The 16,814-nt window shown below is 36.5% G+C and overlaps 1 protein-coding gene across 17 annotated transcripts in view; it reads left to right on the top strand.

The window, feature by feature from the left end:
* KIAA0586 (KIAA0586 ortholog) overlaps positions 1-16,814 on the top strand; it is a 168,245-nt gene that overhangs the window by 61,459 nt on the left and 89,972 nt on the right. For 16 of the 17 annotated variants that reach the window (XM_077122509.1, XM_077122498.1, XM_077122497.1 and 13 more), the window contains one exon: positions 13,634-13,811. In XM_077122509.1, the coding sequence (XP_076978624.1) occupies positions 13,634-13,811 (178 nt within the window). The remainder of the gene's footprint in view (positions 1-13,633; positions 13,812-16,814) is intronic. The other variant, XM_077122499.1, reaches the window with a different exon arrangement.

The raw sequence follows: 16,814 nt of genomic DNA, 5'->3' as shown, positions 1-16,814 counted from the left end.
AGTGCTGTTAATTACATTTGAAATTTTGTGCTACCACCATCCCCTACCAAAACTTTTCTTTCACCCCAGGCAGAAACTCTGTACCTATTAAGCCTTAACTCCCCATACTCACCCCCAGCCCCAACCAAGTAACCTGCAGTCTATTTTCTGGCTCTATAAATTTGTATATTCCAGTTATTTTGTATAAATAGTATCATACAATTTCTGCCCTTTTGTTTCTGGCTTATTTTTATGATGTCATCCGGTCTCATCCATGTTGTAGCATGTATCAGAACTTCATTTCTTTTTTCCATTATTTGTATATACCACATTTATTTATCCATTCATCTGTTGATAGATACTTGGGTTGCTTCCATGTTTTGGTGATCATGGATAATGCTGCTATGAATACTGATGTACAAATATTTGTTCGAATTCTAGCTTTCAGTTCTGTTGGGGATAAACCTAGATGTGGGATAGCTAGGTCATATGATAATTTTGTTTTAACTTTCTGAGGTATAGCCAAACTATTTTCCGTAGAGGCTGCACCATTTTACATTCCCAGCAACAATGTATGTGTTCCTGTTTCTCTGCGTCCTTGCCAGCACTTATTATTTTTCATTTTTTAAATAATATCCTTTCTAGGAGGTATGAAGTAGTACCTCATTGTGGTTTTGATTTGCATTTTTCTAATGTTTAATGATCTTGAGCATCTTTTCATGTGCTTTTGCCCATTTGTATATCTTCCCTGGAGAAAGGTCTAATCAAGTCCTTTGTACATTTTTAAATTGGGTTGTTTGTCTTTATGTTGTTGAGTTGTAGCAGTTCTTAACATATTCTGTATATTAAATACTTATTGGATATGTGGTTTCAAATATTTTCTCCCATATTATACATTGTTTTCTTCCTTCTGTGATGAGGTCCTTTGATTCACAAACATTTTTAATTTTCATAAAATCCAATAATTTCTTTTTCTTTTTTTTTTGTTCATGCTTTTGAACAATAAGACCCTGAAGATATTGCCCTAGGTTTTCTTGTAAGAGTTTTGTGTCTTATATTTAGGTCATTGATTCATTTTGAATTAATTTTTATATGAGATGTGAGGTAGGAGTCCACTTTCATCCTTTGCATGTGGATATCTAGTTTTCTAAAAACCATTTGTTGAAGAAACTGTTCTTTCCTCATTGAGTAGACTTGGTGAAAATCGACTGGTCGGAGATCTGTAAGTTTATTTCTCAACTATCACTTCTATTCCACTGGTCTATGTATCTGTCCTTATGTTAGTAGCAAACCACTTACCTCAATATGCCTGATAAATTTCAAGTGTGAAGAAATGGGTGGGGGGAAGGAGGAGGAAATACTTACTGATTATTATCAGAATATTTTAGCAGTTGAAGGGGGCAGAGGAAGCTTTGAATATTTCATATGTTGATTATTTTGTCCTCTTACATACATATACATGAAAATGATTCCTAGAGAGCTTATTAGTGGCAGGGACTATGCTGAGTTTTACCTGTATTATCTCATTTAAACCTCACAACAACAACATCATTCCTATTTCACAGATGATGAAACTGAGGCTCAGAGATTGAGTTACTTGCCCAATGCTGTAATGCTAGTAAATGGCAAAGCTGGGGTGTGAAGTCATGTCTGACTCCAAATCTGGCATGCTGATGGAGGTGAAATGAGACACATGTATAATCCTATTTCAGTGGGAAATGAAATGTGCTCCGTAGTTCTAAAATAGCTGTGTGACAAAACACGTTCATAGTCTCAGATTCCCCATATACCATGTTTGCCTGAGTGGTCTGAATTTGTATAGTTGAAGCTGAGTCTTGCTTTTTCCCTCTGTTCCTCTGAACTATACCTCAGTTTTAGTTTCACACAAGATGTTGGTGTTTCACTCTTGTTTCCCTAAGAGTTAATAGGCATAAAACCGTTAAGGTCGCTGTGTTAGTATTCTATTGTTGTATAACAAATTATTACAAAGTTAGTAGCTTAAAACAACAACCATTTATTAGGTGACAGTTCTGTGGGTTAGAAGTCTGGATGCCTCATGGCTGGATTCTTTGCTGAAATCCAGATGTTGGCTAGGGTACATTCTTTTCTGGAGGCTCTGGGGAAGAATCCTTTTCCAAACTCATTCATGTTGTTGGCAGAATTCAGTTCCATACAGTCATAGAATTGAGGCCTGCTGGCTATTAGCAGAGGACTGCTGTGGCTGCAGAGGCCACCTACAGTTCCCTTGCCATTTGGCTCCCTCCCTATGCCTTTTCATCCTTTGAATCTCTTACTTCCTCTGTTTATGACCTCTAGATCTTGATGTGATTGGTTGTGCCCATCTGGATAATCTCTCCCTCTTAAAGTCAGCAGTGCCATATAACACTGACAAATCACAGAAGTGAGATCCCATCATATCCACAGTCCCAGGGATTACATAGGGCATATATACTAGGAGGGTGGGAATCTTGGGGGACAGCCTAGAACTCTGCCTACCATGGTCCAAGAAGATTTTTATAGTTGAGGAGTAAGCAGTTAACAGGGGAAAGATGCAAGAGCTTTCTCTTAATTGTTCTCTCATAACCCCCACCAGCCACTCTTCTGGGGGATGTTGCTGTTTTCTTCGTACACACACCAATTTCATTTAGCCTTCAGTCTCTCATTTTTCACAATTTTTTAGTTAGTTTCTAGAATCCATGTTTTCTTTTCACTGCTCTAGTAATTCCAGGATTGGTTCTGGGGGAGGAAGCTGGCAGCCTTTGATAGTGTGCTGTCCTGGCTAGAACTGGAATTCCAGATATTGGAATTTTACCCTATCATATCTTTTTCTCAGCATTTGCACATACATATGGATATAAATTTTGAGGATGTATGTATTGTGTTGTATTGTTCTGTAACCTGCTTTTTAAAAAAAGTATTGTTATTTAAGAAAACAAACAATACACGTAGAACCACCAAAAATAAGTATCTTAGTTAGCTTAGCTATAGGCATATTTAAATAAAGTATCCATATAGTCGTAAAATCTGTGTTTGCACGTAACTTTCATAAACCAATTTAAAGTTAAGGCAACAAGGGAGAAATCTATAAATTCAGATAACAGGATTCCATAAATTCTAAATATTAAACACTAACTAAATACGATTTGATCAGTTATCAAAACTGTGAATGTTCTCAAAACATCAAGTAGAAAGTTATTATAATTATCAGTGTTGCTACAGTAATGACCTGTGTTACTAAACATTTTCCTGATTTCAGGAAAATATGAAGATATAATTGTTTTTACCATTAACGTATGAAAATCTTAACCACCTAAGTGAATATCTTAGTTAGCTTAACCATAGACATATTTGCATAAAATATCTAAATAATCATTGTAAAGCCTGGTTGTACAATATTGCACCCTACTTTTTAAATTTAACTATAAATTCTGAAGGTCTGCCGCATCCATTTAACTACCATGTGGTAGTTATTCACTTACTGATGGAATTTCAGATTGGTTCAATTTTCTCTATTTAAACTATGTACAAATAAAATCTTTTCTGCACTCACAAGGAGTTATTTCTCTAGATAACATATTGAGGAATGAAATTCCTGGCTCAAAAGGTCCATTTATAATTTTAGTAGATACTTATAATAGCCCTCTAACAGTATGAGACCCCTTTTCCCATACCGCACTTCTCTATAGAGCTATTAAGTGTATTTATTTTGTTTGAGATAAGAATTAGTAAAAATGATACATTTATGTGTTAAATATTGCTTTGGTAAGAAAATAGTGGCTTTTTTTGTGCTTAAAACTCTTTGTTTGAGTTCCTAATATAAGTTATGTGAACAGATTAATTGAACACCATAACTACATGGAACCTTGAGTAGGGCATAAGATTTTTTAGGTTTATTCAGAGTGATGCGCCAATAAATCCCAGAGTGATTTGAACAGTGAATAAAAAAGTATTTACAAAGTCCCCTTGAGGGAATAGTGAGAAAGGGGAAAAATTCAACTTCCCCAAGTGGAGAATTCTTGATATTCTCCAAGCAGTGGAGACAACCAAAGCAATAGGCTAAGCTCCCAGTCTTGGGGTTTGTTCATATGAAACTTAACCCCCCAAAGGATAGGTCAAGTCTACTTAAAATGAGGCCTAAGAATCACCCCCAAGAGAACCTCTTTTGTTGCTCAGATGTGGCCTCTCTCTCCAGCCAACACAACAAGCAAACTCACCGCCCTCCCCCGTCTACGTGGGACATGATTCCCAGGGGTGTGGACCTTCCTGGCAATGTGGGACAGAAAGCCTAGAAATAGCAGGGACTCAGCATCAAGGGATTGAGAAAACCTTCTTGACCAAAAGGGGGAACAGCAAAATGAGACAAAATAAAGTGTCAATGGCTGAGAGATTCCAAACAGAGTCGAGAGGTTATCCTGGAGGTTATTCTTATGCGTTAAATAGATATCACCTTGTTAGTCAAGATGTAATGGAGAGGCTGGAGGGAACTGCCTGAAAATGTAGAGCTGTGTTCCAGTAGCCATGTTTCTTGAAGATGATTGTATAATGATATAGCTTTCACAATGTGACTGTGTGATTGTGCAAACCTTGTGTCTGATGCTCCTTTTATCTACCTTATCAACAGACGAGTAAAACATATGGAATAAAAATAAATGTTAGGGGGAACAAATGTTAAAATAAACTTAGATTGAAATGCTAGTGATCAATGAAAGGGAGGGGTAAGGCATTTGGTATGTATGAATTTTTTTCTGTTGACTTTTTATTTCTTTTTCTGAATTGATGCAAATGTTCTAAGAAATGATCATGGTGATGAATATGCAACTATGTGATGATATTGGGAATTATTGATTATACATAGAATGGAATGATCATATGTTAAGAATGTGTTTGCTATATTTTTAAAAATTTTAAAAATTAATTTAAAAAATGAACAGAGAGAAACAAGTGCTAGAGAAAGTGTAGAGAAATAGATGTACCAATTCACTGTTGATAGGGAAGCTGAGAGGTGCAGCCTCTGGAGGGCAGTGCAGCAGTTTTACAGGTGATTAGAGGTGGGGTTGACATATGATACTACAACTCCATTGCTAGGTATATACTTGGAGGAAGTGAGAGTGGGCACACAAATGGACATTTGTACACTGGTGTTTATGGTCACAGTGTTTGTGATTTGCAGTGAACAGAGGTTTACATCAACTGAGGAATGGAAGGGGGAACAGTGTGTGTACATACAACAGAGTATTGAGAGGCTGCAAGAAGGAATGAAGTTCTGAGACATGCAACTTGGTGAATGAACCTTTTGAGTACAGTATGTTGAATGAAATGTCAGAAACAAAAAGACAAACATTATCATGCTTCACTTATATGGACCAACAATAGTACACAAAGATGGGGAACTGAAGTCAAGAGCATGGGTTATCAGATTGGAGACTATTGTGAAGGACCCTAAATTGTAAGCTCTTACAGCAGTCACATCTATTCTGAAGTTGTAATTGTTATTTCTAAATTCTGAGATGCTGAGCTATTTGTGCATTACCTGGTTGTTCCCTGGAACTTTGAGATACTTGTGTGACACGTGAGACTCAGAGTTAGAACTCTGAAGCTAGGAAAGTCAGCATTACCCCACACAGCAACTGTTTAAAAAGTTGAAGAAGTGATCAGACTTCATAGAGCTATGAATGAAACTGATCTGGATATACCCAAGACAAATCAGAACACAGGGTACAAGATGATATGGCCTGTATTTTAAAACTTCAGCTTCTGTGTGAGACCAGAGGAAGAGATATTTATTTGAAGCAAAATTTATATTTTTTGGTAGTGCATTATCTAATTTACCTTGTATGGTCACTTTATTTGAACACCATAATTACATGGCCTTTTGAATAGGGAGTGAGATCTTGTTGGTCTGTACAGGTTCATATGATATCCTGATACATCCCAGAGTAATTTGGGTAGAGAACAAAAGTATTTGCAAAGTCCCCTTGAGGAACTGGGGAGAAAGGAGGAAATATTAAACTTCCCCACTTGGGAAATTCCTCATATTCTCACAAGCATTAGGGACAACAAATTTTATAAGCCAAGCTCTCCATCATTGAAGTTTGCCCCTATGAAACCCCTATGAAACTTATTTCTGCCAAGGAGAAGCTAAGCCTACTTATAATTATGCCTGAGAGTTACCCCCCAGAGAACATCTTTGTTGCTCAGATGTGGCCTTTATCTTTCTCTAAGCCAACTTGGCAGGTAAACTCACTGTCCTCCTCCCTACATGAGACATGACTCTCAGGGGTGAAGATTTCCCTGGCAATTTGGGACATGACTCCTGGAAATGAGCCAGGACCTGGTATCATGGGATTGAGAAAGCCTTCTTGACCGAAAGTGAGATGAGAAAAATGAGACAAAATTAAGTTTCAGTGGATGAGAGATTTCAGAGTTGAGGTGGTATCTCAAGGTTATTCTTATGTATTATATAGATATCTCTTTTTAGTTTATAGTATATTGAAGTGGCTAGAGTGAAGTATCTGAAACTGTTGAACTGTGTTCCAGTAGCCTTGATTCTTGAAGATGATTGTATAGACTATATAGCTTTTACAAGGTGACTGTGTGATTGTGAAAACCTTGTGTCTGATGCTCCCTTTATCCAGGGTATGGACAGATGAGTGAAAAAATAAGGACAATAAATAAATAAATAATAGGGGGAGAAAAGAGTTTAAAAAATTGGGTAGACTACAATGCTAGTGGTCAGTGAAAGGGAGAGGTAAGGGGTATGGGGTGTATGGATTTTTTCTTTTGTCTTTTATTTCTTTTTATGGAATGATGTAAGTGTTCTAGAAATGATCATGATGAATACACAGCTATGTGATGATATTGTGAGCCATTGATTGTATACTTTGGATGGACTGTATGTTATCTGAAGATATTTCAATTAAAAAAAAAGAATAACAAAAAATAAAACAAAACAGAAAAACTCCTTGCTTGGAGGGGGCTTAATGGCAAAACTGCAATCTGAACATTCAGGTAGATGAGCAAGATGCATTACTGTAGGTTACAGACAGTCTAACTTAGAATTGACACGAGTTGAGGCTTTGCGTATAACACAGAAAAGATAAAAAATGAGTACAAGAGTGTTTTGTACCAAGCGAAGCTTTCATTAGGGTCATAGGGTTTTCTTAAGGTGTTGCAAGTGCCATAATAAATTAATTCACAGTAAAGAAGGTACTTTATATTGCACAAAATTATACATGGTGATGGTAGAATATAAGGTACTGTAAAAATTTTCTAATTTCTAAGAAAAGTGAATTGTCATCATTCTAACATTGCTCAGGAGTCTCCAAGGATTTCACATGATATTTTCCTATTTAAAAGACGTTGAGGTGATTAGTATTTCTTTTTTTTAAAACATTTTTATTCATAAATCTTAACACACAAGCATTCCATACATGGTATACAGTAAATGGTTCACAATATCATCACATGGTTGTGTGTTCATCGCCGTGATCATTTTTTAGAACATTCGTATCACTCCTGAAAAAGAGATAAGGAGAGAAAAGAAAAAGCTCATATATATCATACTCCGTACCCCTTCCTCTCATTGACCACTAGTATTTCCATCTACCCAATTTATTTTAACCTTTGTCCCCCTATTATTTCTTTATTTTTAATCCATGTTTTTTACTCATCTGTCCATACCCTGGATAAAAGGAGCATCAGACCTGAGGTTTTTACAATCACACAGTCACACTGTAAAAGTTATATCGTTATATAGTATCTTCAAGAATCAAGGCTACTGGAACATAGTGCAACAGGTTTCAGGGACTTCCCTCTAGCCAGTCCAATACACCGTAAATTAAGAAGGGATATATCTATATAATGCATAAGAATAACCTCCAGGATAACCTCTCGACTCTGAAATCTTTCAGCTTCTGAAACTTTATTTTGTCTCATTTCTCTTTGCCCTTTTTGTCAAGAAAGCTTTCTCAATCCCTTAATGCCAGGTCCCAGTTCATCCCGGGATTTCTGTCCCCGATTGCCAGGGAAATTTAGACCCCTGGGAGTCATGTCCCACGTAGTGGGAGAAGGCAATGAGTTCATCTGGTGAGTTGGCTTAGAGTGAGAGGCCACATCTGATCAACAAAAGAGGTTCTTTGGGGGTGATTCTCAGGCCTAATTATAAGTAAGCTTAGCCTCTCCTTTGCAGGAATGTTTCATGGGGGCAAACCCCAAGATCGAGGGCTCAGGCTGTTGATTTGGTTGTTCCCATCCGCTTGTGAGAACATCAGGAATTCTCCAAAAGGGAAAGTTGACTACTTCTCCTGTTCTCCCCAGTGCCCCAAGGGGACTGTTCTAGTTTGCTAGCTGCTGGAATGCGATATACCAGAAATGGAAAGGCTTTTAAAAAGGGGAATTTATTAAGTTGCTAGTTTACAGTTCTAAGGCCATGAAAATGTCCCAGTTAAAGCAAGTCTATAAAAATGTCCGAATTAAAGCACCAACAAGAAGTTACCTTCACGCAAGAAAGGGTGATGAAGTTCAGGGTTTCTCTCATAATTGGAAAGGCACGTGGTGAACATGGAGACGTCTCATCTGTTAGCCGTCTCTTCAGGCTTCTTGTTTCATGAAACCCCCCCGGGGCCGTTTTCTTTCATCTTCAGAGGTCTCTGCTGCGTGGGCTCTTATGGTTCTTGTGCCTCTCTCATGGCTCTCAAACTCTCTCCAAAAATGTTTCCTCTTTTAAAGGATTCCAGGAAACTAATCAAGACCCACCTGGAATGGGTGGAGTCACAACCCCATGGAAGCCATCTAATCGGAGTTACCACTCACAGTTGGGTGGGTCACATCTCCATGGGAACAATCAAAAAAGCTAGTCAGCAATATTGAATGAGGATTAAAGGACGTGGCTTTTCTGGGGTTTACCACAAATTCAAACCGGCACAGGGACCTTGCAAATACTTCTTTATTGACTGCCCAAATTACTCTGGAATATATCAGGGCATCTTACTAACCTGGACAAACCAACAAAGTCTCACACTGTATTCAAGATTCCATGTACTTATGGTGTTCAACTAAACTGACCATACAAATTAAATTAGGAAATGCCAACTACTCAAAATACAAATTTTGTACCAAATAAACATCTCTCTGTTTGGTCTCACACAGCAGTTGAAGTTTTAAAATATGAGCAATATCATCTTTTACCCTGTATTCTGACCCACCCCAGTCTTATCCCAGATCAGTTTTATTCATATCTCTATTCAAAGTCAGATCCCTTTTTCAACTTTTTGAACAGTTCCTGCATGCTGCTGACTTTCATAGCTTCAGAGCTCTAATTCTGAGTCTCTGGTGTCACATAAATAACCAAAGTTTCTGGGAATGACCAGGTTATAAGCAACAGCTCAGTATCTCAGAATTTAGAAATAAGAGTTACAACTCCTGAATATGTGACTGCTGTAAGAGCTTACAGTCTAGGACCCTTTACAATAGGCCCCAACCTGATAACCTGTACTCTCAAGTTCAGTTCACTAAGTTTTCATATCATAGACAGTCCATATGAGTGAGGCATATTTGTCTTTCTGTTTCTGACATTTCATTCAACATACAGTTCCCCAGGTTCATTCACGTAGTCGTATGCCTCACAACTTCATTCCTTCTTGCAGCCACTCAGTAGTCCGTTGTGTGTATACATCATAGGGCCCCCTCCTGTCCCTCAGTCATTGTACCCTTAGGCCACCACCATCCATTATGGATTGCAAACCCTGCCACCATAGACACCAGTATGCAAATGTCCATTTGTGTCCCCCACTCAGTTCCTCCAGGTATATACTCAGCAATGGGGTTTCAGGATCATATGGAAACCCCAATCCTAGCCTCCTGTGGAACCACCACACTGCCCTCCAAGGGGCTGCACCTCTCAGTTTCCCTGCTGACAGTGAGTAGGTACCTCTCTTTGTACGCATTTCTCTAGTACTTATTTCTCTCTGTTCGTTTTTAAACAGTTTTATTCACAAGTCAGACAATCCAACCTATGTATATAGACATGCCTTCACTACTGTAATCTATCTGAAGACGTTTCCTTTTCTTCTGCAAAGAATCCATATTTCCCCATGTCCCCCGCCTGTTGACAGTCTTGGCATAATGCCTTTGCTACATTCAGTGGAAGCATATTAGAATGTCACTGTTGACTATAGACCCTAGCTTACATTGATTGTACTTTTTCCCATATACCATCTATTTTCAACTCCCTGTAATATTGACATTAATTTGTTCTCTCATGCAAAAAATTTATTTGTACATTTAATCACTATCATTGTCCACTCTAGGCATTCCAAAATTATATCGTCTCAGTTTTTTTTTTCCTGTTTGAAGTTATTTATTTTTTTAATTTTTTATTAATTAAAAAAAAATTACAAGAAACACAAACATTCCCAACACATACACTCAGCAATTCACAATATCATCACATAGTTGCATATTCATCATCATGATCATTTCCCAGAACATTAGCATCAATTCAGAAAAAGAAATAAAAAGACAACAGAAAAATAAAACAAACAGAAAAAAAAATTTTACATATCATACCCCTTATCTCTCCCTTTCATTGATCACTAGCATTTCAAACTAAATTTATTTTAACATTTGTTCCCCCTATTATTTATTTTTATTCCATACGTTCTACTCATCTGTTGACAAGGTAGATAAAAGGAATATCAGACGCAAAGTTTTCACAATCACACAGTCACATTGTGAAAGCTATATCATTATACAATCATCATCAAGAAACATGGCTACTGGAACACAGCTCTACATTTTCAGGCAGTTCCCTCCAGCCTCTCCATTACATCTTGAACAACAAGGTGATATCTACTTAATGCGTAAGAATAACCTCCAGAATAACCTCTCGACTCTGTTTGGAATCTCTCAGCCATTGACACTTTGTCACATTTCACTCTTCCCCCTTTTGGTCGAGAAGGTTTTCTCAATCCCTTGATGCTGGGTCTCAGCTCATTCTAGAGTTTTTCTCAATCCCTTGATGCTGAATCTCAGCTCATTCTGGGATTTCTGTCCCAAGTTGCCAGGAAGGTCCACACCCCTGGGAGTCATGTCCCACATAGACAGGGGGAGGGTGGTGAGTTTGTTGTGTTGGCTGGAGGGAGAGGCCACATCTGAGCAACAAAAGAGGTTCTCTTGGGGGTGACTCTTAGGCTTAATTTTAAGTAGGCTTGACTTATCCCCTGTGGGGTTAAGTTTCATATGAACAAACCCCAAGACTGGGGGCTTAGCCTATAGCTTTGGTTGCCCACACTGCTTGTGAGAATATCAAGAATTCAACTTGGGGAAGTTGAGTTTTCCCCCGTTCTCACCATTCCCTGAAGGGGACTTTGCAAATACCTTTCCGCTCACTGATCAAATTACTCTGGGATTCATCAGGGCATCACCTGGACAAACCAACAAAATCTCATGTCCTATACAAAGTTCCATGTACTTAAGGTGTTCAATCAACTATCTACGTAAGTTATATTAGGCGATGCACTAGTCAAAGTATAAATTTGTACCAAATAAACATTTTTTGCTTTAGTCTCACACATAAGTTGAAATTTTAAAATATCAATTACCATCTATTTTCAGCATACTGCAGTAATGACATTCTTTTGTTCTTCCTTGTGCAAAAACATTTTTTTAAATTTGTACATTTAGTCACTATCACTATACACTCTAGGCATTCCTAGATTATACCATCTCAGTCTTTATCGTCTGTCTTTCTTTGTGATTTCATTTATGCCCCAACCCTCCTCCCTCTATCATTCTCATATGCAGTTTCATTCAGTGTTTTAACATAATTGTATTACAGTTAGGTAATATTGTGCTGTCCATTTCTGAGTTTTTATATTCAGTCCTGTTGCACAATCTGTATCCCTTCAGCTCCAATTACCCAATATCTTACCCTATTTCTATCTCCTGATGGTCTCTGTTACCAACGAAATATTCCAAGTTTATTCACTAATGTCAGTTCATATCAGTGAGACCATACAGTATTTATTACAAGAAAGAACACAAACATTCCCAACACATACACTCAGCAATTCACAATTTCATTACATAGTTGCATATTCATCATCATGATCATTTCCCAGAACATTTGCATTAATTTAGAAAAAGAAATAAAAAGACAACAGAAAAATAAAACAAAAACAAAAACAAAATTTTACATACCATACCCCTTACCCCTCCCTTTCATTAATCTCGTCTCAGTTTTTATCCTCTTTCTTTCCTTCTGGGTTCACACGTGCCCCCCAGCCCTTCTCCCTCTATCATATTCATATTCAATACTTATATTATTGTGCTACAGGTGGGTAGTGTGCTGTCCATTTCTGAATTTTTACTGTCTGTCCCATTGCATGATTCTGTTTTCCTTCAGCGCTAGTTGCCCAATTTCTACCCTATTTCTAGTTCCTGGGATAACCTGTGTTCTTAACTTCACTTCTCCAACTTTGCTCATTAATGTTAGTTCATATTAGTGAGATCATACAGTATTTGTCCTTTTGTTTCTGTCTAATTGTATTAATTTTTCTTTTGGTTTTTTTATTTCATATATTTGATAAACATATTTGTGCTTTTTATACTGTTATATTTTCTCAGAGAAATGAATTTTGTTAAATATGGTGCAAGTAGTTATCTTCAATAGGCATAATAAAAAATTTCTGTGTGAATAATCTCTAGGTCATTGAAGGTATATTATTCTCATCAATTGTTTAATTATAAAGTTTACTAAAAAAACTTTAAGTAATTTTAATTCTTGGAGACTGAGAGGTAAATTAGCTGTTATTCTAGTTTTAAGCTGTATGAACTATGAAATATGTCCCAGCATTTAAGGTTTAAATTGTTAATAAATTTTTCTTAGGTTCCATTGATATCTAATTTTGAGGGTTAATTAAACAGTTTAACTTTATAAAAATAAGATAATTGGGAATTGTAGTGTAGCCAGTGTGGAAAGTAATAGTTTCTCAAAAAGCTGAATATGAAATTACCATGTGAATCAGCAATTCCACTCCTAGACATATAACCCAAAGAAATTGAAAACAGGAACTCAAACAGGTATTTGTACAGCTTTGTTCATAGCAGCATTATTCGCAAAAGTCAAAAGGTGGAAATAACCCAGGTGTCTATCAACAGATGAATGCATAAACAAGATGTGGCACATACATAGCATAGACTATTATTTGGCCATAAAGAAGGAAGGAAGTTCTGAGACATGGTGCCACATGGATGAACTTTGAAGACATGCTGAATGAAATTAGGAAGGCACGGAAGGACACATGCTGTATCTAACTTATATGAACTATCTAGAAATAGCAAATTCATTGAGATAACGTATATAAGAGGTTTCTAGGGGATTGTTTGGGGGAAGGGGCGGTGAATTGTTGCTTGGTTGGCACAGTTTTTATAGAGTTTGGAATGTAAAATAATAAAGAAGATTGTATTAGAAACAAAGCCTATCACTAGATGCTTTTTAAAATTCATCTTTCATGTAATGTGCATAGGCATAATAAGCACTTTCTAGAATCTCTTGCAAGCAGCCAAGTGGCATGGACTGTGGTATTCAACAAATCTTTCCTGTTTTGACTTGGTTTTGATATGATGGTTGAAATAATTGCTCTTCTTTCTATAGGATTTGGAACACAGTGTGGGTGAACTTAGTGAAGGACAAAGGCCCAGGCTGGCAGCAGCAACAGAAAACATCTTAATGTCACATTCTATTTGTATGCAGCAGCCTGTCGCTAATGCAGAGTCTTTGGATGAAAAAGGTGATTCTAAGCCATTATCTCAGCAGTTTGACACAGTTACAGGTATAAACCAAAATATTTTAATCTATTAATTTTGACGAAATATCTGTTAGAATATTCACTTTGAATCCTATTGCACTTTCTTTGTACTACTTCTGTGCTGAATCATGTATTCTGCTTTGTGTAGTATATCTATAGTAGTGTCCTAATCTGAATTGAGACATGTATAGCTGTTTTCAGGTGGGTTCCTGCAAAATTTCTTTATTAGAAATGGTCTTTATAATAGAAAAGTTTGGTAACAACTTTGTCTCTGGTATATAGAGTGTTTCCTCAAATGAAATTCATTTATCGGTTTTGGTAGATGAGTCACTGGGTGGTACATGAGATAAGTTTAATAATACACATGAATATTTAAAAAATTGTAATTGTGTAATTATTTTATTTTGATGTGTTTATTTTAATATTTACTAGAAACTATGACTAGCATATTGAAACTTGTAACAGAGCTTATTTAGGACAGGACTAAATTAGGTAATACTGTAGAAATTCACTCCTTATGCTGAATGAATTTCAAATGCAGTGTTCAGTGAACTCAGGATTAGTTTAGGACGTCATTGAACTTTCTGTTGTAACAATCTGGAAATAAGGATAGAATAGAGAATACTAATTATGTAGCATATATTCTAATTTACTGGCTTTCCCAGTCCCATTTTTCATCCTCTTAAATGGAAATAAACTTCAGCAGTGTGAAGATATGTCAGAATTCAGGAAAGGAAATGCCTGACTTGTGAAAAACACTGGTACAGAGTATCTAGAGTCTATCATATAGTAGATTAACACCTTATATTATTCAGAATTGAGAGAAATTCAAAACTACGCTTTTCCATGGAAGTCGTAAAGTAAGATTTCCATTATTTATCATTTTGTGCATATAGTGAGAGTATTAAATGTTTTATGTTCTTTCAAATTCATGGAAATCAAAACAGCATAGAACATGACCTAAATCCAACTGCTCAGCTTGTAATTAAACAGAATTGACACTAGATGGCTCTCACTGATCACTTGATAGCTGCCAAGTACTTGAGAACAACTAGGATTTGTTAAATTGTTATTGAATAAAATCCAAGAGGATGTAAGAATATTGCTTCTCCAGCCTATTTAATAATACATAGCATATTACTTACAGTACAGTGTATTTTGAATGCAATTTTATTGATATATATTCATGCAACAAACAAGCCATCCAAAGTATGGCTCACAATATCAGTACATAGTTGTGCATTCAACACCACAATCAATTTTAGAACATATTCATTACTCCGAAAAAACAAACAATTAAAAAAGGAAACCCAAAACATTCCATACCTTTTATTACACCACCACCACCACCCCGGCCTCCATTGTTGATGCCTAGTAAGTATGGTACATTTATTTACTGTTGATGAAAGAATATTAGGATATTACTGTAAACTGTAGTCCATTGTTTGCAATAAGTACATTATTCCCATAAACCCTCTAATATTAACTCCTTGTCATAAAGTTGTATGTTTGTTCTAGATCTTGAAAAAACTTTTAAAAATTCATACTGTTAATCACAGTCATCATCCACCACAAAATTCACTGTTATACAGTCTCATATTTCAACCTCTAGCTTTCCTGGTGACGTACATAACATTGAACTTCCCATTTCAACCACATTCACCTGCAATTTGGCACTGTTAATTATACGCACAGTAACATGCTACCACCTCTGTCCATTTCAAAATGTTTCAGTTCAACCTAGTTAAAAATTCTACACCTATTAAGCAACCACTTCCAGTTCTCTATCCTCCTTCCATTTCCTGGTAACCTATATCCTAGATTTTATGTCAATGAGTTTCCATGTTATAATTAGTTCATATTAGTGAGATCATGCAGTACTTGTCCTTTTGTGTCTGACATACTAATTCAACATAATGTCCCTTAGGTCATCTGTGTTGTTGCATGCTTCAGGACTTCATTCCTTCTTAATGCTGTATAATCCTTGATCATGTGTATATACCACATTTTGTTTATCCATTTGTTGGTTGATGGACACTTGGGTTGTTTCCAACTTTTGGCAAATTGTGAATAATGCCACTGTGAACTTCAGTGTACAGGTGTCTGTTCATGTCCCTGTTTTCAGATCTTCTAGGTATATACCGAGTAGCAGGATTGCTGGATCATAAGGCAGCTCTGTACTTAGCTTTCTGTGAAGTCACCAAACTATCTTCCACAGCAGATGTACCATTTTGCATTCATACCAGCACTGAATAAGTGTACCTATTTCTTCGCATCCTCTCCAACACTTGTAGTTTCCTGTTCATTTAATAGCAGCCTTTCCAGTAGGTGTGAAATGGTATCTCATTGTGGTTTTGATTTCCATTTCATTTATAGCTAGTAAAGATGACCATCTTTTTATGCCTTGTAGTCATTTGTATTTCTACTTTTGAAAAATGTCTTCATGTCTTTTAGTCATTTTTTAAAATTATTATTATTTTTAGATGTATATACTGAAATAGACCCTCTCATTATCTTTTTTTTTCCTTTTGACATGGGTAGGCCCAAGAATTGAACCTGGGTCTCCAGCATGGCAGATGATAATTCTGCCACTGAGCCACCTTAACCATTTTTAAATGGATTGCTTGTCTTATTATGATTGAGTTGTAGAATTTCTTTATATATGCTGGATATCAAGCCCTTATAAGATATGTGACTTCCAAATATTTTTTCCCATTGAGTTAGCTACTTTTCTACCCTTTTGACAAAGTCCTTTGATGTACAGAAGTTTTGAGGAGGTCCTATTTATCTATTGTTTTGTCACTTCTGCTTTGGGTATAAGTTCGGAGAAACTACCACCTATTGTTAGATATTGAAGATGTTTACCTATGTTTTCTTCTAGTAGTTTTATGGGCCTGGGTCTTATATTTAGGTCTTTGGACCATTTTGAGTCAATTTTTGTATAGGATGTGAAATACGGTCCTCTTTCATTCTTTTGGATATGGATATTCAGTTCTCTCTTATGGGAGAGACTACCCTGTTCCAGTT

The sequence above is a fragment of the Tamandua tetradactyla genome, chromosome 12 (genome assembly GCF_023851605.1).
Source record: "Tamandua tetradactyla isolate mTamTet1 chromosome 12, mTamTet1.pri, whole genome shotgun sequence".
In the NCBI taxonomy this organism is placed as follows: Eukaryota; Metazoa; Chordata; class Mammalia; order Pilosa; family Myrmecophagidae; genus Tamandua; species Tamandua tetradactyla.
Note: the sequence above shows the minus strand (reverse complement) of the source record. Positions and strands in the feature narration are given on the sequence as shown.